At 44.0% G+C, this 16,845-nt stretch overlaps 1 protein-coding gene across 1 annotated transcript in view; it reads right to left on the bottom strand.

The window, feature by feature from the left end:
* LOC144101801 (cytochrome P450 3A5-like) overlaps positions 1-16,569 on the bottom strand; it is a 30,083-nt gene extending 13,514 nt beyond the window's left edge. Inside the window, exons 1-10 of the mRNA XM_077635017.1 lie at positions 16,253-16,569; positions 10,655-10,751; positions 10,117-10,169; positions 9,899-9,995; positions 8,190-8,315; positions 7,301-7,538; positions 5,217-5,347; positions 3,354-3,438; positions 951-1,023; positions 62-170 (exon numbers count right to left, since the gene is read on the bottom strand). Of these exons, the coding sequence (XP_077491143.1) occupies positions 62-170; positions 951-1,023; positions 3,354-3,438; positions 5,217-5,347; positions 7,301-7,538; positions 8,190-8,315; positions 9,899-9,995; positions 10,117-10,169; positions 10,655-10,751; positions 16,253-16,341 (1,098 nt within the window). The 5' untranslated portion in view covers positions 16,342-16,569. The remainder of the gene's footprint in view (positions 1-61; positions 171-950; positions 1,024-3,353; positions 3,439-5,216; positions 5,348-7,300; positions 7,539-8,189; positions 8,316-9,898; positions 9,996-10,116; positions 10,170-10,654; positions 10,752-16,252) is intronic.
* Between the last annotated feature and the right edge of the window lie 276 nt (positions 16,570-16,845).

Below are 16,845 nucleotides of genomic sequence, written 5' to 3'. Positions count from 1 at the left end.
GTCTCGATTTTTTACGTCGTAGTGAGCTCCAAATATTAGCGAGAAATGCCTTAACGCTTACGTATCGTTCCTTGACAGATTTCACTTCCTCGCGGACCTTCTCTTGAACATCCTGGTGTTTGGCAAGAATGTAGGTGAGGTAACTCAATCCCGTGGCTGTCGTCTCGAACCTGAAACGGAGCATACAGTATGAATACCTGCGCGCATATATTATGCGAAGAAAAAATGACAGGCAAAGGATAAATTCCATCTGTTATCCACGCTTTCCTCTGGTAATTCAAAACTTTTACATATAGAAGCAACGTTTTGCGTAGTTTTTTTTTTTGCATTGCCATAGCAAAGCGTAAATAGCAGACAAAAATTTTTATATACGCTTTGCTCTGGCAGTCCAAAACTTTGCACATATAGAAGCAACTTCACCCGCCGCGGTGACTCAGTGGTTTAGGCGCTCGTCTACTGAGGCGGAGTACCCGGGTTCCAACCCTACCGCGGCGGCCGCGTTTCGACGGAGGTGAGACGCAAAAGGTGCCCGTGTGCTGTGCGATGTCAGTGCACGTTAAAGATCCTCAGGCGGTCGGAAGTATTCCGAAGCCATCCACGGCGGCCTCTCTTTCTTCCTTTCTTCTTTCACTCCCTCCTTTATCCCTTCGATTGTTTCCGGTGTCCACCAAGGATATATACGACACAGTAACTGCACCATTTCCTTTCCTCAGAACCAATTTCGATATTTTTCTCAGAAGCAGCGTGAACGTTTCCTAGAAGATTTGTTCTCATATTCGTATCTTTTTTTAACGCGCTCACAGCTTTATAATTTGCGGCCTTCCGAGTTTCTTGTTTCCTACCATCGGTAAAGCCCAACGGCACTAAAACAAATTTTGTGGTCGCCTTGGATGGCAGGAAGCAAAAGGCGCGGTGTAATGGCGGAAACGTAAATGTCACCGAATGCTTACCCAGCAATAAAGAGGACTGTCGTGTTTATGCCGACTTCCGCAGGACTCATCCTCTTGAAAAGCTTTGCGTCCGCTGCATTCACAAAAGAATGAAACAGATAGCTGGACACTCCGAAATTCTCGGATGACAGCGGGCTATTAATGCAATGATTGTATCAAGAACGGTGGGTTCCGAACCTCAGGCTACCAAATTTTCTGATTTTCCTTTTTATGGGAGCATTGTACAGAACTGAGGAGTGCACTGATTTTCTCGCGTCAGAGGAGTAAGCCTTATTTCGAGCATGAAATGGCTTTGACTCCCGTTCTCACAAAACTATTCGATAATTTCCCGGACATCACGGCGAACCGGAAGTGGAACGTGAAGCCGAACTTATCCCTGAACGTCAGAACTTTTGCGTGAGATTAATATGTAGCGGGAAGTAAGATTCGCTATAACATCGGCCTCATGCGAGATTCGAAGTCAATGGTGCAAACAGCGATGCGCTATTTAACGATGCCTCCTACCTGTCGACCATCACCGCAGCTGTTATCTTTTCTCTTTATTATTTGGAAGAACAACAACACTGACTCTCCTCAAACTTCACTCAACTGGGTCGCATTATGTGAACCCGTCGTACAGTCTCGAAACATTAATCGGGCAATCACTTGTTTGCCCCGCCGCGGTGGCTCAGTGGTTAGGGCGCTCGACTACTGCTCCGGAGTTCCCGGGTTCGAACCCGACCGCGGCGGGTGCGTCTTTATGGAGGAAAAACGCTAAGGCGCCCGTGTGCTGTGCGATGTCAGTGCACGTTAAAGATCCCCATGTGGTCGAAAATTTTCCGGAGCCCTCCACTACGGCACCTCTTCTTCCTTTCTTCTTTCACTCCCTCCTTTATCCCTTCCCTTACGGCGCGGTTCAGGTGTCCAACGATATATGAGACAGATACTGCGTCATTTCCTTTCTCCCAATACCAATTAATAATTAATAATAATCCCTTGTCGCGTCATATTCAGGTTGCGCCTTTACTGCAGTGCATTTCATGTTTACTTTTACTCTGGACGACGATTAAACTGCCAACTTTTTGTGTTAAAGACAAGCCATATCACTTTATTGAGAGTTCGACAAAATTCAAGGATTCCGTTGTATGAAGCGTGTAAGTAAAAGATGCCAAGTCTTTTGGTGCTGGCATTTAAAATATTGACGTAATAACCACTTAAACATCGGCAATGTTCAGGCTTCCTCGCAGCGTCGGGGGATTTACGCACCTTTCGTCTGTGCTCTGCCGTGCCTCGTCGAATGCTGCCAGGCAACGTTTTACGGACTTTACGCTCCGTGGAGTTTGCTTCGTATTTATTAATAAGTGTTTCATGTAACCCCCCCCCCCCATTGATGACGTCACCATGCGGCCCTCTACTTGACACTGCGCGCTACGCCGGAATATGAACGCCGTCACGGCCTTAATGGGAGATTACGTCACCGTTTTAAATCCTAGCATGGAAACGTTTTGCATGTTTTCCCTGCAAGTCTCGCATCTTCAACGCCTTAAAATTCGGCAAATTCTAAAATCTCTTCAGTTATCGTTTAGCGACCACTTGCATAGGCATATTTTTCGTAATGTAAAGCATCGCTAGTGGCCAAGGCTATGTAAAAAATTGCCGCCCTCTTCGGAAAGAGGATGTTACCAAATTTAAATACTTTATTCTAGAAATTAACATTTTAATCTTTGATTTCTTAATGAATGAAGAAAAGACCAGGAGGCAACGCCTACTGAACATATCTCACATGTTGTCAACAGGTCTGCCAGTCGCAACTCCGACAAAACTCGGCATGCCCAACAGTTCTGGACAAAAGCATTCTGCGAGAAACCGTTGATGAACGCATATTTTTCATATAATGCAAGATTTCACTATAACAATCAACACATCCGCATCCGCAGGTCACCCGACGGCAGTCTTGTAGTTTTTTTATTAACGTTTTTGCTATCGTCAAAAGCGTTCCCCATTGGTTTCCTATGGTGGTCCTAACTGTTCGATTCGATCGATGGATGCACTTCAAAAGAAACACTTTCTTACATATCATATGAATGAAACATTGCCTTCAAGAATACCATAACATTATTTTGCAATTTTTCAATTTTCAAAATTTTTTCCGGAGAATGTTGAACATGTTCGAGAGTTGTGCAACATCGGGTCTTATTTGATGAGTGAATGAAATAAGTTACAAAGGGCACCTAATTGCCTTTTGTATTGGCGATGCAATAGTCCTTACCGGAAGTGGCATAACTTAACTTCCGGTAAGGGCCTCACCAGAGGAAGTGACATTACTTCCGGTCTGTTAACGTCCCTTCCCTCCAACCAATGAGAAACTGCTATGAGAGACAACGTTATTTTTTTCCAATGCTTCAGCATGTAAAGGAAACGCACCGTCGAGGATTTTGGTCTCCTGGGGCACCCCTGCCTCATCGCTTTCGACGTCAAGCATCGTCTGCAGCAGGTCTGGCTTCCTTGCCTGAAGACAGACAGATGAAGCGGCGGTTGGTGAGATATTATACGCTTGATTTTAATGCGAAAGCACTACATAACGCAGTCCCAACCAATAATCTTGTGTGAAGCCCTGGAGTAACTCGGGTAAGCTCGGATTATTTCGGAGGAGCGTCGCGCCAGCTGTAGCCAATTGAAGGGTCCCCGCGACGGCGACCTCAAAAACTCTCGCGTGTATGCAGGCGCGTAATATGAAGGCGCGAAACACAAAACTGCTGTGTCCCCTGGCAGTGCACAATAAAACTATTGAAATTTGAGGTTGTTGTTTCGTTAGGATTAGCTTTTGCATGGGTTCACCCTTCAACAGGCCTCGTGCATTTATGGCAGGCCACGCTTTCACGTTGCTCTGATAAATATTGTGGAGAAGTTAGTTTCTACAAACATTTATGCACTTATTAAATTTTTTATTATGGTAACATTTCATTTAGTTCTGCAATCAAGAATGAATATTATTTATTCAAATTTTTACTGTGCACATCATACTTGATTTATTTATTTATTTGTACATACTGCAGCCTCCCGTGGCTATTGCAAGAGTGGGGATATAGGATATATGACAAGAGTAAACATGTTCATAAATGCAAGCGTGCATACATAAAAAGTGCAAACAAAATATGATATAATATGAACAAAGCAAGGGATCAATGACACTCAATGGCAGCCAGAAACTGCGGAAATGGAAGTGAACGAATTTCACAGGCAGGGAGTTCCAACACTCGCTGGTACGTGGGAGAAAGCTTAATTTGTACTACTTGTCAGTCCGTGCGTAAAGTGGAGAAATGTTTAAACAGTGGTGGCGCCTAGTAGATAATGCAACAGAAAAGGTAGCATGGGTGTTCGTTGCCATAAGGCGTGGTGAGTAAAATGATCGTGTAGATATATTTGAGGCACTCGATGTATCGCCGTGTTGATAGCGGAGTTAGAGACAATGCGCTAAGATTAGGCGAGGGCGAAAATTCTCTCTGATAGCGACAATAGATAAAACAAATTGCCTTCTTAAGAACAGATTCAATTTTATCTCAGTATATTAATAATAATAATTTGTTTTGGGGGGAAATGAAATGGCACAGTATCTGCCTCATATATCTTTGGACACCTGAACCGCGCCGTAAGGGAAGGGATAAAGAAGGGAGTGAAAGAAGATAGGAATAAAGAGGTGCCGTAGTGGAGGGCTCCGGAATAATTTCGACCACCTGGGGATCTTTAACGTGCACTGACATCGCACGCTAAAGACCCCCTGGTGGTCGAAATTATTCCGGAGCCCTCCACTATGGCACCTCTTTATTCCTTTCTTCTTTTACTCCCTCCTTAGTATACTTGCTGATGCGAATTCCAAACAACTGAGCCGTATTCGATAAGTGGTCGGATTAGCGTTTTGTAAGCTAGAAGCTGCTGGCATTACAGGGAGATTGTTGAAGGATGCAAGGCTAATAAACTCTCAATACAAACTGATTCAAGAAAATGTTCTGGAAACTTCAATTCGAAGTCTGATTTCATTTTACGAAATTCTCGGGCAGTTTACCAAATAGATATGGTCGACTGCTCATGATCTGCCGACCACTGTTCTTAGATAGGAAGCGATTCGATAAAAGTTTGGGCTGAAAATGTGTTCAGCGGATGTGCTACATTATCCCATCTTGGAGCCGAGGTTGCTCCGCATCCTTGGCTGATATCATAGGTGATCGGGACCACTCTGTAATGCGATTGAATGGCTAGGGACAAGAATGTTAGAGAATGCCTCCTTACCTCCGGGTTTTTCATGCGGAGTTGGACAACCTTGGTAGTCTGCTTACTGAATATGTCATAAGTGAACGAGCCTAGTTTCTCGTTCAGCCAAAGGATGGGTGCGACGACTCGATGCATTGTCGTGGTAGAATCTAGAAAGCACAAAGTAAAAAGAGAGTTTTTATTGTATGTTCCTCGTAAAAATGCTGTCTCCCTCTACGTGCGGTTGGTTCTTTCGTTTTCGCAGAATTTGATTTTTTTTTTCAGTTTAAACAAAATACGACCTAAGCTCGGCCAACAACTGACTTCATGCTACATCGACTGCGCGTTTAGCACTCCAAAGCTGGTTCACGAAGCTTGTCAGATATAAGCTTGGCTTGTGATAGGACCGCATTTTCCGACCCTAAGTCTGTCCGTCCATCTACCAACCCACACACCCACCCATCTACATTCTAAACACAAGTACGCCTACATGGGAATAAACTCCCTATTACAAAACGGAGTGCGCTAGAGGACAGGTCAGTCCCTTTTTAATTCTTTCTGTCTATTGCGTAGCTTTGGCTAACTGAAAAAAGTACCACACCATCCGCATACACTAAACTCTGAATGCATACCGGTATTTTTTGTCCTTGCGGACTATATGCTAGGTGAATTCCAGCTATTCTCTGCTCGAGCACGTATTCCATCCTTGCTATATTAATCAATAAACAATAGGGGCAGGGGCACCCTCACCGTAAACCTTCCCGTATGTTCACTTAGTGCACGCTATTTAGCCCTTCCCAGTTTTTTGCACTGTAATATATTTGTATACTGATGTAACTATGCTTCCGTTAGAAATTCCAGCATTAATTCCTTGCTTACATTGTCACATGCACCTTATATTTCAATAAAAGCCAACAGCAGTAAAACTCTTCTGCGTCAAAGCTATTGCAATTTACTGCGTTTCCAGAAGCACATTGGCCCCCCCGACGTCTGCTCTGCCTAAAAGCATTTCGCAGGTGCGGCTGCTGTTAAGGTTGATTCTCCCTCACAAAAATTTCTTTAGACATTCTACAGAGTGCCCATAGACTCTTATCTATAAAGTATACAGACTATCTATAGACAAACATTAGAGAACAGTCTATAGGCAATATAATCGTATAGACAGTCTATAAACAATCTAGAGATTTATGGCCATACACTTTTAGTATACTTTTGTCTTAAACAGTCTATAAACCATGAATAGACGAAAATAAATATCTATTGGAAGGCAATAGAGTCTATAGGAAGCCTAAAGACTGTCTATAGACCATTTTTGTTAGGGCTGAAGACGGCGCAAAACGGAGGGATAAGGAAGGCACAAGAAAACACATGAGGTAGGCTCCTGTCCCGCTGCTTTTTTTGGGTCTTCCTTGTCCCTGCCCCTTTTGTGCCGTCTTCAGAGTCAACCTTAGCTATGAACCAACTTGCCCAAAACAAGGTACTCCTTGAGCGGCTGTTGTATCCTTAGGAATCCCTTCAAGCGTTTTCTTCAAGTTCGGCACCTCAAGCTTAACTTTTATTCTTGCGTCTACAGCAATGGATCATCTGCTGGCCTAGAAACTAGCGCTCTATTTGCTTTGTCAAATTCAGCTTTCTCGGGCAAAACTTTGAAAATTGAAATATTCTAAGGCACTGTTATGGAAGTATTGAAGGCAATGGTCCATTATTGTGGTGTGTAGCCAAATATTTCTTCTAAAGTGTTTCCATCGATTGCATCCAGCAGTTAAGACTGCCACAAAAAAAACCAACGGGGAATGCTTTTGACGATAGCAAAAACGTGAATAGAAAAAATACAAGTCTGCCGTCGCGTGATCTGGCGATAGATTGATTGTTATAGTGTAATCTTACATTATATGGAAAAAATTGCGCTCATAAACGGTTTCCCGCTCGAAAATGCTTATGTCCAAAATTACTGGTTATGTCCCCTCCAGATTACCGACTTCTTCGTCCTGTATGAAATCTCGTAAGCCGTCGGCCGTTCCCCCAAGGCGAATCGTGTGATTCCAAAGACTCTCAAGAGGGCGCCACCAGATCGAGAGAGGACACCTCGCGCATACTCCGAAATAGTCCGCGGTGACACTCACGGGCGAACATGTGGAAGGGCCCCGTCATGACGCCCGGCAGCACACTCTGCGCTGTCTCCAGGAAAGGGTGTGACAGCTCTCGCTGGAAGCTGCAGTCGTAGCCGAACGCGGACCTCCCGATGCAGTCCATGGCGAGCCCTCGGAAGAGGCGCAGCATTGAGTGCTCCTTGCCCGTGTCCGCCTTCTCGCCCAGAATCTCCAGGAATGTGTCCGCCATTTGCGACAAGCACGGCATCATCTGCGGGACCGCGTTGCGGAGGAAAAAAATTGCCAGTGGCTTAACTCGGCTAACCCTGGAATTCAGCGAAAAGCAAGGACGCTTGCTAAGCACCTAAGCCTCGTTCATGGCAGCTCCACTACACGCTCACGACAGCAGTTCTATATATATACCCACACGACCTCGTGGCTTTGACGTGGTATGGCATGATCTTACGACACCACAATCAGATGTCATCACGTGGCTTCGCATCACCCCCTCGAATGTTCTTAAGGTCAAAGGTCAACACAAAGGTCCCACAATGTCAAAGGTAAAGGATCAGAGGTCATATTTCAAATGCCAAAGGTCAACTAGAGGTCATGGTTCAAGGTCAGAGGTCAAGGGATCGACACCACAACCGTACCACATATGGTCATACACGGCTAACGTTGTTGGGCTGAAGGTCGTTCAAGGCCATTCTCCGGCCTATGCGACGACTGCTTTACCCAGTGTAGTGAAGCTTTTCGCTTCAATTCCCTTACGGCACGGTTCAGGTGTCCAACGATATATGAGACAGATACTGCGTCATTTCCTTTCCCCAAAACCCAATTTAAAAAAATGTTACCATCGTCTGTACCAGCACGGATGTCATTCTCCGACGCACGAGCGGGCCTTCAAGCTGAGCGCCCTCACCTGCTTCAACTTGTTTGCCGTGAATGCGGCGGAGACGCAGCTTCGTATGCGCTTCCACTGGAGGCCCCGTGCGTGCAGAATGCTCTGGCCCACGAAGTTGTGCACCTCGTCTGTCCTCATGGTTGTCTGTGTGAGAGAGAGAGAGTGACGTTTCGGGCCAGGCTGAGGCCAGTGCCTAACGCGCCATTGAAAAGAAGGAAATATATGTTTGTGTTCGTGCTGAAAAGAGCAGGTGGCATAAGAGAACCAACTCAAGTATATGAAGTCTTATCCTTTGTGGAGAGTAGAAAACGAACTTGTGCGATGCATGATGCTCAGTACACAGTGGATAACAGATGGATTCCTAATGGATGAAAACTGGGGAGAGGGATACGCAGATATAGGGCAGGTAGTTTGGTTTCTTGACAACACAAAGTGAACAAGAGAGAGCGCAGCCTCAGTATGCTTAGCCAACGTTTCGACAAGGGGACTAGTCTTCGCCTGGACAAGACATCTTGTCGAAACTTTGGGGGGGGGGGGCTCCCGGCGGCTCCCCTTTCTCTTGTTCACTTTGTCTGTGTAGGTAGAGGGACGACGGGGATTCCCTTAGACATGTGATATTAGGGAGATTGGCTGGGATGGGCTGTTCGCGACTCGCATATGCAATTGGGAGTTGGGGATCAATGGTAACAAGACTTTCTTCTGCAGTAGACGAAACTTTGCTCCTGCTGCTGCTGCTGCTGCTGCTGCTGATGATGATGATGATTATGGTGATGAAGAAGGCGACAATGGTTCAGTGCCCGTCCGCAAAACGAACTGAGTTTTCTAGCTAGGAGGAGGAAGAGAAGGACTTTAATGGAACAGGAGAGGTCTGCCTGGTTGTCAGCCTGGCATGCTACTCCAGATTGTTAGCTAGGGGAAATTTTACAAATAAATAGCCTTAATGAGAGCAATGACCGTCATAGAGACACGACGCTGCAGAACAAAAGGTGGTGCACGGTGTAAGTACAGGCTGCCTTTGTCGTTCTTAAGTAACAACCGCTTGAATATGCCACTTAACTAGAAAGATTCACATTTATGTTTACGAGAAATGCCTGGTTCAACAGACTGTTTAGTGTGATCGTGTACGAAGAGGGTAAGCGGAAATCGCAATGTCAATGAGGAGCTCTGGAATGCACATTTTTTTATGTGCTGCTGCATGTCCGTATCAGAACTGAATGGAATGTACTACATAGTTACCGTTTAACCGTTAGATCGTATGGTATCTAACAGGTTTTAAAATTTCTTTGAGGGAAGCGATGCGCTTATGAATTCAAAATGTCGTGCCCAACAGCTATGGTTTTTCATTGTTTCGTGACCGGCAAGAATTATTTTACGGGTATAAGGATCACAGCTTAGAAAAGAAAATTAATGCAAATATGCAGAATGTAAAAAAAATCGAAAAATGAGGCATTATCTGCACTCTTCCTAATTTAACCAACGACGTGCAAGTCCTTGTTGGCAAAAAAAAAATAGTAGACAATAAAGGCTTATCAACATATAAATAAAAAAAGTTTCTATTTTTCGTTTCAAAAACCAGCCTTGTACGCAAAGGTTTTCTTGCGAATTGTGCAGCATAGATGAAATGTGGCTATAAGGTTAAATAAAAAAGTGACCGATGCTTTGTGAGTGCAATTTGAACTAACGAATCGAATCCATGCTTCAATGGTGAAATAGACCCTGAAACTTACCCCTCGGTTTGAGAAGTTCTGGAAATTCTTCACGAAGACATAGGTGAGAAAGTCGAGGTCTTTAATGACCAAAGTTGGCACATCACCGTTGTAGAAACTGCGAAGTGGCAAAAGTGGTTGCATTTCTTGATTAGCCACAATACAGATAAGTTCGAGCTCGGAACTGCGAAAAAGAGTGCACCTAAAGAAAAGAAGCTTTCTTTAAAAGCTCTACGCACCCGAACAGGTCTCCATACTTGTTGCACCATACAGTCAGCGCATTAACTGCACCCTGTCAAGAGGACCATAAGAGAACAATACGCATGTCAGCGAAGTTACCAGAGCACAGAAAGTCAAAGCAGCAGCAACATTTTTGGTTACACCGCATGCTTGCGTTAATGATTGAATGGACTATCAGATACAAGAACGTTGCATATTCACGAAAACCTCTCTTCGCATCAGCACCAGTCAGGTTTGCTTGCTTTCCTTGAGAGTAAAAGGAACCAATAAATTAATTTTCGGAGCTTATTCATGGAAAGTGCATGCTGAATGGCCTAAATAACAGCAGAAAAATTACGCTGCTTAAATTTCATAGCACAAAACAAAAGTTGTTGACTGGCTGTCAGTCTAGGCGCGCCGCCCATAAATAATCAATTCAAAGCCTGTTACAGATTTCTTTTTAGGTTTATGAAACTATACTAAACATTCTGTCCAGAAAATGTGTACAACACGACTCCGCTGTAAAGTAAACGTAGTGACTGTAAAAAAGCGGAGCACCTTTCCGTGGTACTCCGCCAGATTTCCCCATAACAAGTTAGGCTTGGGCCCAGGGACACCAAGTTCCTTGAAATAGCTGAAAGTCTTCTGACGCCACCTACAGAGTCAATATTGATGTTAAAAAGACAGGAAGTACAGGCTGCAGTGAGAACTGATCAAAAGAGCTTTTTGCTTCAAACGTAGTCAGTTTGAAGTCGCAGTGCAATGTCTACATCGTACTTACCCCAGCTCCAGCAAGAGCTCTGTTGAGCAGGTCTAATATTAAGCCAGTGAGAATAACCGCGAAACGGTCACATGAACCGTTCATATTCACTTTTATCGTGTCAGGATGTTCCGTCGGAATGTTATGTCATGAAATTCCGCAGAAAGCCTCCCGGGCTGTGCACTTAAACTGAGCTACACATACTATGCCAGCAGAGAAGATGTTGCCTTTTGGCACACATGTAATGTACTCGCTGAAAGCTTAAACAGTTTATCCTACCTAAAACTTGCGCAATGGAACTTGGGTCGACAAGATTCACGTCGGAACTAACGGCTGTGTACATTAGCGCCGGGGCATTAAGGCTCCCGTTTAACGTGAAGTCGGAGGCGCAGTCCGTACCCATGCAAGAAAACGTGAATTGGTCTAAAACGTACTGACATTGCACGGGAGCCGCGGATTTGAAAAGTGACTAAACTATCACACAACTTGTTAATAAAATGTCGCAACATGACTGAAACGTCATTATACGTAAGAATGCGAAGTAAATTAATAGCACTGAAAAGAGAAACCCGGCACCCTTTGAATCCCGAGTCAGATATAATACCTCTCGACTAGCCAGGCATGTTCGTTCGACTTCGTTAAAAGGAGGCCTTGTGTGTCTTATCCGACAATGCCCGTATATGCTTAGCGATATGCAAAGAGGACTAGAGGCCTCTGAAGGGAGCCACTAACGCTATCGCGTCATATGCTCAAGTCGGATCTTAAGTGTCCCTCGAATTTTTTTAGACAGCTTTGACAGCGTATCGAACCGACAAATCCGCTAGTTAATACAACTCAGACCGGCTCTCTTCACGGAGACTAATCATAAAACGCCAACTGTTCCCCCTGCCCCCCCCCCCCCCCCACAAAAAATAAAATACATAAAAACACACGCGTTAATTCAATTAATAACTTTCTTTCCTCGCCTTGTACGACCCTTAATATTGACTCCGTCAACGTACGGGGCACGGTATCAATGTGATAGCAGCGGCATAAGGTCACTGAGTACGTTGACGCCGACATTCTTCTGTCAAGTGCTGTTAACAGAACAATGTCGGTTCATGAAGGTGTCTAGACGATGAAATCGTCCGTCTGAGCCTGAACTACGTATTGTGCCGTCCTGATCAGCATGAATGAAGGGGTGGGAGTGTGCTCATTGCCATCCAGAGCATGTTATCATCATCACGCATCTGTGAAGACACCGAATTAGAACTAACCTGGATGTGTTTATACAACCGGGGTTGGAAAGCAATTTTCTGCATTTACTAGAGAACACCAGACAATGATAAGCATTTCTGCCATTCTGTGACTCGCTACGAACATTAAAGGTACCTGTCCAGATTAGCGCGATTTTCTGTTTGCACTTCTTAACTATCCACATATAAGCTGAGCCCCGTTTTATTTCTAGGAATTCTCCCTTCAAAGAATGAAAATTATTCCGCGACTTAGCGCTCCACTTCAAGCTGGCATCACATAGCCCACAGTAGGTGCTCACACGATGGAGATGATGATGATCATCATCATTTATTTTCTCTTAAAGGTCCTTGTGCTAGGACATCACATAAAGGGTCGAGGGAGAAGCCGAGGCATACTACGTTGGTCAATAATAACAAGCAGAAATACTAGGCACCGGGTCCATGTAACAATTATTCTGCAAAGATAAAACATTAACATAAGACATCAACATAGAACACACAGCGGCTCAAGAACAACCTGGGGAAACAAACACATACACACACTCAGAAACGGGGAAAAATAATTCAATACTTGAAATGCGCTGTTAAAAACTTCCTAAATTCATTTGGTTCTCTTTCAGTCCCAATGGAATCGGGAAGTTCATTCCATGATGTAAAGGCGCCAGGTGGGAAAGATTTATTGAACGAGTTTGTGGAGCCATGTATGGAGCAGTCTGGAGCCATGATGATGACATCTTAGCCAGGTAATAGCTCCGGAACTCCAGCGTCACTCTGCTTCCTAGTCTCAACTATCACATGTTTCTGTCATATTGCATCTGTATGGTCGACCACCTATTGAAAAGTTAATCGTGGACCATAAGTGGGGTAACTTCAATTTCATCATCGATGAGCTTAGGCTTTTTCTCAGACTTCAAAAATTTCCATCTAAACCGCACTGACCGTGAAGAGTGGACCTTTAAATTGAACAGTGACTCGATTTAAAAATAAGTACATTCCAAACTTTCTCTTCAATTGAGATTCCAACAGTAAAATATAACCACATTATCGATCCACCAAACTATGCGAAAGACTAGAAGCACGAGAAAGATATCGCGCTTGCGTGAAAAAGTACATACACGAACTAACTGCCGCGAAAGAGAAATTCCTTTCTGCTGACTCGCTGCCATCAAATCCTACCAAATTTTTCCATGTCCTATCCCACAATTACAAAATTAACCGACTAGCTCTAACAAATAAACCGCAAACTAGTTGACAGTGAGGAATGCACAAAATTTCTAAACGACTTCTAAAGGAGTGCTTTAGTCTGTTAGCAGTCCTACAATCACGACCTTGCAAACCCATTCACCAACCGGAAATGCACACTGGCCTCAAACAACGGTCCGAATGGATCAGTTCTCCTGTTATCAAAGAAATAGTAAGCTCGTGAAAAACATTATTTCGGTATCAAATTAGATATTGCACATTAATCGCACGCTCCAGAAACGGCAAGCTGTCTTACTGAATGAATGAAAGAAAGCCTAAATTGCTCCCATTTTCAAAACAACTGACGTTATATGCATTGCCAACTATCGCGCATTCCTTCTTCGCGCATTCGCGCAACTATCCTTCTTAGCATTCCTTCCAAATTTCTCGAGCACACTATGACCTTAATATTGATGTCCTACCTCCATTAAATAATCTTTTGTTTTCTTTATCTGCACGGCTTCAGGAAATCGCTCTCGTGTGCCTAGTTCACAAACGAGATGCTTGAACTCATGGATGTGAACCTCCAGATGTAGTTTCTATGGACTTGTGGAAAGGATTAGATCGCGTAACTCATATTTTTCTGCTTACAAGAGTTTCATGACTCGAAACACCGAAATGTCTAATTCGTTGGAGACCAAATTTTGTAAAAGGATGCTCGCTGTTAACATTTGCCAATGTCAATGTTCACCAATCACGACTACCAGATATAGGCCTTACATCGGATGTCCCTCAAGATGCTAGCCTATCCTCATTACCTGTCATAACTTACGTTAATCGCTTGCCTTCTAATATTAAATGTATTGAATGCCCTTTAGAGATAATTGTGTCATTTATAATGCAGCCCATATCCAGCTCCCAACCTTACTTTGCAGCAGGAACCTTGCATTATTGCGTTATGGTCTGCAAAATGACAAACGTCTTCAAACCTCATTAAGGGCAAATCAGTGTCCTTCACTCGAAGACACACACTGACTTATCTAATATACAGCATTTCTTCAGTCCGTGTCATCGTAGCACAATCTCAGAAATATCTCAATGTGCAGTCCGGGCCAGAAAAATACGGAGCACAATTCGGCGATCAGACTCTTCTCAAGCCTTACCGATCGAAAATTAAGAATTACTTTATGCATACGTTAGCACATGCCGCTGGTGCGCTCACCTAGGAAACTAAGGAACCATCACATCTTCCACAAGGAAAACTTGACACGTTTTAATACGTTGAAACGTGCTCCGCAATATTGTGGGCCTACCTGTACATATGACACTACTAGTTGCACGGGTCGCCCAAACTGACACTATTTATATTCACGTTTCTCTTCCACTTCGCTACATACGAAGGAATCATAAATCTACCTACACTGAGGCGTATTTAGAGCAGCCGGCGTATCAGATATTCGTACTGCCAAAACTACAGTATGCGTCACTCTTCTGGCGCCAATGGCAACCATATCTCACCAACCACCTCTGCAGAATCAATTCGAAACCGTGCAGCTCGATTCATCACTCGTTAATTCAAACAAATCACGGTCACCACCCTCAAAAATTTCCTCCGTCTCTCGACACTCCAATCGCACCGTGTCGTCTCTCGTCTGTGCCTACTGCGTACATTTTATCGTAACACCAAAGCATGACAGCCATTGTTGAAAGCCCTCTGCAAACATTCCCTCGTCTGAACCAAGATAACTCCATAGCGCACATAAGCGGCCGCACATCAATATCCAACAACTCCTTCTTTCCTAAAGTAATAGCTGTCTGGAATTCGCAGTCTAGTGACATCGCTTCATTTATGAATCATAAAACATTTCGCAAGAATCCAGAAACTCAACCTTTATAATTTAGACCGGATCTGCGAGTCTTGTGCCAAGTTTTGCTTTTAGTTTGCAGTTCCGTCGTTGCAGATCACTTGACCACTCAAAATTGCTACATAGAACTATTATCTTGTCAAACCCCTTTCGGCCCGAATGCGTGAAGTAGCACCCAATGTAAGATGGCAAAAAATTTTACCTCTCAACAACCCGGCAGTTATCACAGAATGGAGCTGTTCGCGTATCTATACTGATTATTCTGATTACATTAGTGTACCTGCTAGAATCCATATAATTAGAACAAAATTCAAAAATTGCAAAAGTGTTTTATGGTGTTCAACATTCCAAAGTGACCCAGGCTATGAGGCACGTCATAGTAGAGTGCTCCAGGTAATTGCGACCACCTTGGATTCTTCAACGTGCACTGACGTCGCACAGCACCAGTCTTAAAGTAATGTTTTCAACTTAGAAATAGGACGTGAAATTAGGAGCTAGGCCTACTTCAAAGTTTTGCCTTCCGCTACTAAGAGCAGCACGTATATCACCATCGTACCATCGTATTCTATTTATAGCCGGACAGGAAATCAAAAGGCTATCTTTCTTCCATCCCTGCGATATACTCCGTCGCAGATAAGGTATATTTTGTTTTATCTAACATGAAACTACGGTGATCTTTCTCCCATCCCTGCTATATACTCCGTCGCAGATAAGGTATATTTTGTTTTATCTAACATGAAACTACGGTGATTAAAATCTCGATATTTGAATTATCTATTTGCCGGCATACCACACACCACTCCAACCCTATTGAACACATCGATATACCGTGTACAAAATTTAGCATCTCTGGACATATTATGATACCGTCACGGTTGTAAAGAAAATGGTAATTTCTTACGTTATGTTGGATGCCATGTTCCTCGGCCGATGGGGATAAACAAACAAGAAAATAAATTATTTAAGCTATCATTTTGCATTCAAAAGAAAACGACCACCGCTTTAGAGTTTTGACCCATTAAGTGTGGCGGAAAAAAAAACTGCAGAGCCTGCACAATGGCAGTGGAGTAACTTGTGCCCATACATATTTGCATCCGCGGTAACAAATATTCACCTGATTAACTTGAAGAACCCGTAAACTGTAGCAGCTACGAGGGTCGCCCACGCCGAGATCTTGAGGTACAACAGCGACGCCAACTCCATCACGATCCACTGATTCGGCGAGTGTGGTACCGCTTACTGATCGCCGCACTCAACTGTGCAAAGGAAGAACCAGCTGTTTTTCACGTCATATCTAATCACCCTTCTGCGCTGGCTCATCTGTTCTGTGGGCAGAACAGAAAGCAAAACAGTACTTAGTAAACGCGGGGCTATCGGGTTTTGTCGCCTCAGCAGGCCGATAATCGAGAGCGGAGTTCACGTCAAGTTCAAGACGAATTAGACCCGGCAGAGCATAATAGCTCATTCGACACAGCTACACGCCGGTCACTGTACTGTTCGATTCTCTTGATGATGTTGCGTCTTTTCTCTTATCGGGCTCTAGTTGCTCCGTCGACTCGCCGCTGACAGAATGGCTCAGATAATGGGTGATAACAGAAAAGGTTGGTCGGTGGTACAGCACGTGAAGCAACACGGCAGAATAAAGCGAAGAAATTCTGCCCTCCCCCCTCATTTCCATAATCACGTGCGCCTATTGTCCTGTTTCGT

The sequence above is a fragment of the Amblyomma americanum genome, chromosome 8 (genome assembly GCF_052857255.1).
Source record: "Amblyomma americanum isolate KBUSLIRL-KWMA chromosome 8, ASM5285725v1, whole genome shotgun sequence".
Lineage (NCBI taxonomy): Eukaryota > Metazoa > Arthropoda > Arachnida > Ixodida > Ixodidae > Amblyomma > Amblyomma americanum.
Note: the sequence above shows the minus strand (reverse complement) of the source record. Positions and strands in the feature narration are given on the sequence as shown.